This window comes from Histoplasma capsulatum, genomic scaffold (genome assembly GCF_000149585.1).
Source record: "Histoplasma capsulatum NAm1 scaffold_7 genomic scaffold, whole genome shotgun sequence".
Lineage (NCBI taxonomy): Eukaryota > Fungi > Ascomycota > Eurotiomycetes > Onygenales > Ajellomycetaceae > Histoplasma > Histoplasma mississippiense.
Window position 1 is genome coordinate 1814442 of NW_001813976.1, and position 2739 is coordinate 1817180.

A 2739-nucleotide genomic window follows, 5' to 3' on the forward strand; every position below is an offset into this window, starting at 1 on the left:
GCCCATGGGTAAAGCCCGATACGCAGGCTGCCATGGGTAACGACTTTGGAGAGAGGGAGATTGGGCCGAGTCGACATCGAAGTCGCCCTTGACCAGTTGGAGGTCTGGGGCGATTTGGCGGAGGAATTCGAAGGTGTCGCGGTCAGTGAGGTTGCCGAGACAGAGGATTTGGCCGATTTTACCCGGAGTGAGGAGTTTTTTGAACTGTATTGATTTTAGTGTTTGTTTTCTATGGCGGGGCAAGGGAAGGGACACAGGGAGAAATCGCGGGGAAATTGTTTGGTGCGAACCTTTGCTGGAATATCCTATTATTGTTATCATTATTGCACAATGGATGTTAGTATAGGAATTGAGTTTTTTCCCTTTTCCTCCACCAAGCAGTCAAAGCAATGGAGTGGGTGAAGTGATGGTAACTTGGAGATACTATATGCTAGAAGCGGAGATTCAGCGTACCGGAGTGCGGTCAGGGACGAAGAGGTCGCCGATGGCCAGGACCAGACGGGAGGTCATACTTGTGGCAGCTTCAACTACCCATCCCATGAAATCTAAATGTGAGATGGATAGGCTACTTCTTCTTCGTCCTCGTCGTCGTCCTCTCCCCGTGTTCTGTTCTGCCTGGTTTCGATGTTTGGCGCTGCTGGTGCCCTGCGGCTATGGCGGCTATTAACAGGAACAGAAATGGATGGTTTAGCGCTTTAACCGCCTCAGCCCTAACTGGCGAAATTCTATTTTGGGGCATTCTGACCCCGGGACACTTATACAGCCGTTTGTCTCCCATACAGACTCGTCAGTACTCGTAGCTACTGGGCACTGACGGCTTAAGAGACGGATGGAATTAGCCAATCCTGTGGACGAATTGGTCATTCGTTTGCTGAGGCAGCTTCACCGTACAGTTAGTTACGTGCTGATCTTCTCGACCGAGAGCGCGCTGTCATGACACCTCTATAATACCCTAGGCAGATACTAGGGCATTATGTTTATAATCGACAGCTGTCTGGCTGACTGCTTGACAGCCAATTTATTGCCCGTACTGCCACAAATCCCTAATAAAATGCCTAATCATGCCTTTGCCGCACTGCCTTTCAATGGTTGCCTCTTTATGCTAGTAGTTCGCGATGTGCACGGGATTCTCCAACGTCAACGGCCAGCGATATGCCCTTTTTTTGGGCCGATATCTCAATTAATGGCAACCTGTTGGGATGGCTTTATCTGGGAATTACTAGTATTTTGAAGATACTGCATACAGTAGATAGTAGAAAATGGTAGTTGATGCCTGCACGCGGAGTTAAACATGAGGGTGGTATGGTAGGTATTTTATACTTGCACTTTAACATTTTTCTGATATAAACTGCCTTAGATATAAACGGACAAACAGTCCAACTGGTAAATATGCTGCGGGCTGCACCATAAGAGTAAATACTAGCCCTACCAGCAGCTAACAGTTTTCTGGGTCGCTAACAGAAAATAAAGGCAAAGCAAAAAAAAAAGACAAGGCCAGAAGTCTTCTGGACGGGATTATTTAACCGTATTCGGGTATATTAAATCGGCTCCCCTTCTCGGTCGACAATTTCCATATCTCATTATCATCTACGACTACAATTGCTGCTAACTGTATTCCTCCCCACCATCCAGAAACACACAATCGTTACAGCATCCACGTCATCGGCAGATTTGCTGCAAGAAAGCAAGGAAATACTCGAAAAGCATATGCTTAATAGCCTTTCCCTCTCGGCATTTCGAGCTGTGGCCCGGCTCAGGTTCGGAAGTGGAGAAATCGTCCTGGCTCCCTCACGGGCAAACCCGCGCCTGAGCCTGATCTCTCGACATCTTGATCAGAGACTCCCCCTACCGGCTTTGAACACCCCATTTTCGACCGAGAGGACTGTGTCTGTCGAGCCTGACGACATTGAATATAAACCCCTCCAGCGAACCCCGCCACCCAATCTCAAAAATACTGCTGCTCCCACAAGCAACCACAACGAACCCCGGGAGAAAATGTCCACCCAAGAGCATCACTCTACGCTCCTAATCCCAGGCCCCATTGAATTCGACGATGCGGTTCTTCATTCTATGTCCCATTATGCGTAAGTGCCGTTCCCACTGTAACGCGTTCCCCATTGTCCGGTCCCAATTTCTCTGTTCAAACTAACCGAATAAACCACGTTCTACCCAAGCACAGTGAGAGCCACGTCGGCCCCGCCTTCGTAAAGACTTTCGGTGAATGCCTCACCCTCCTACGCAGCCTCTTCCAAACTACATCCCCAGCCTCCCAGCCTTTCCTCATCGCCGGCAGTGGCACATTGGGCTGGGACCTTGTATCCGCGAACCTGATCGAGCGCGAAGAAGAAGCCCTCGTCCTGCACACCGGCTACTTCGGCGATTCCTTTGCCGACTGCCTTGAAACCTACGGTGCTAAAGTCACCCAACTCAAGGCACCCGTTGGCGAACAACCCTCCCTCGGCCAGATTGAGAAAGCCCTGGCTGCAAAATCCTACAAACTCCTTACCGTCACCCACGTCGACACCTCCACCGGCGTCCTCGCAGATATCAAGTCGATCGCTGCCCTGGCCCGCCGCGTCAGCCCAGATACGCTCGTCGTCGTCGATGGCGTCTGCAGCGTCGGCGCCGAGGAGCTTGCCTTTGATGCGTGGGACCTCGACGTCGTGCTTACCGCCAGCCAGAAGGCCATCGGCTGCCCACCGGGACTCAGCATAGTCATGGCCTCCGGCCGTGCCATCC

The 2739-nt window shown here is 51.2% G+C and overlaps 2 protein-coding genes across 2 annotated transcripts; one reads left to right on the forward strand and one right to left on the reverse strand.

Annotated features, from left to right (window-relative positions):
* Nucleotides 1–215: 215 nt before the first annotated feature.
* Nucleotides 216–739, reverse strand: HCAG_06161 (predicted protein; the record flags this gene model as incomplete). The annotated part of the gene is made up of 3 exons (XM_001538506.1): nucleotides 216–305; nucleotides 454–651; nucleotides 716–739. The coding sequence occupies 3 exons, from the start codon at nucleotides 737–739 to the stop codon at nucleotides 216–218; spliced, it is 312 nt and encodes a 103-aa protein (XP_001538556.1).
* Nucleotides 740–1269: 530 nt separating this feature from the next.
* HCAG_06162 (conserved hypothetical protein) lies at nucleotides 1270–2644 on the forward strand (the record flags this gene model as incomplete). The annotated part of the gene is made up of 5 exons (XM_001538507.1): nucleotides 1270–1305; nucleotides 1462–1533; nucleotides 1633–2084; nucleotides 2180–2576; nucleotides 2618–2644. The coding sequence occupies 5 exons, from the start codon at nucleotides 1270–1272 to the stop codon at nucleotides 2642–2644; spliced, it is 984 nt and encodes a 327-aa protein (XP_001538557.1).
* Between the last annotated feature and the right edge of the window lie 95 nt (nucleotides 2645–2739).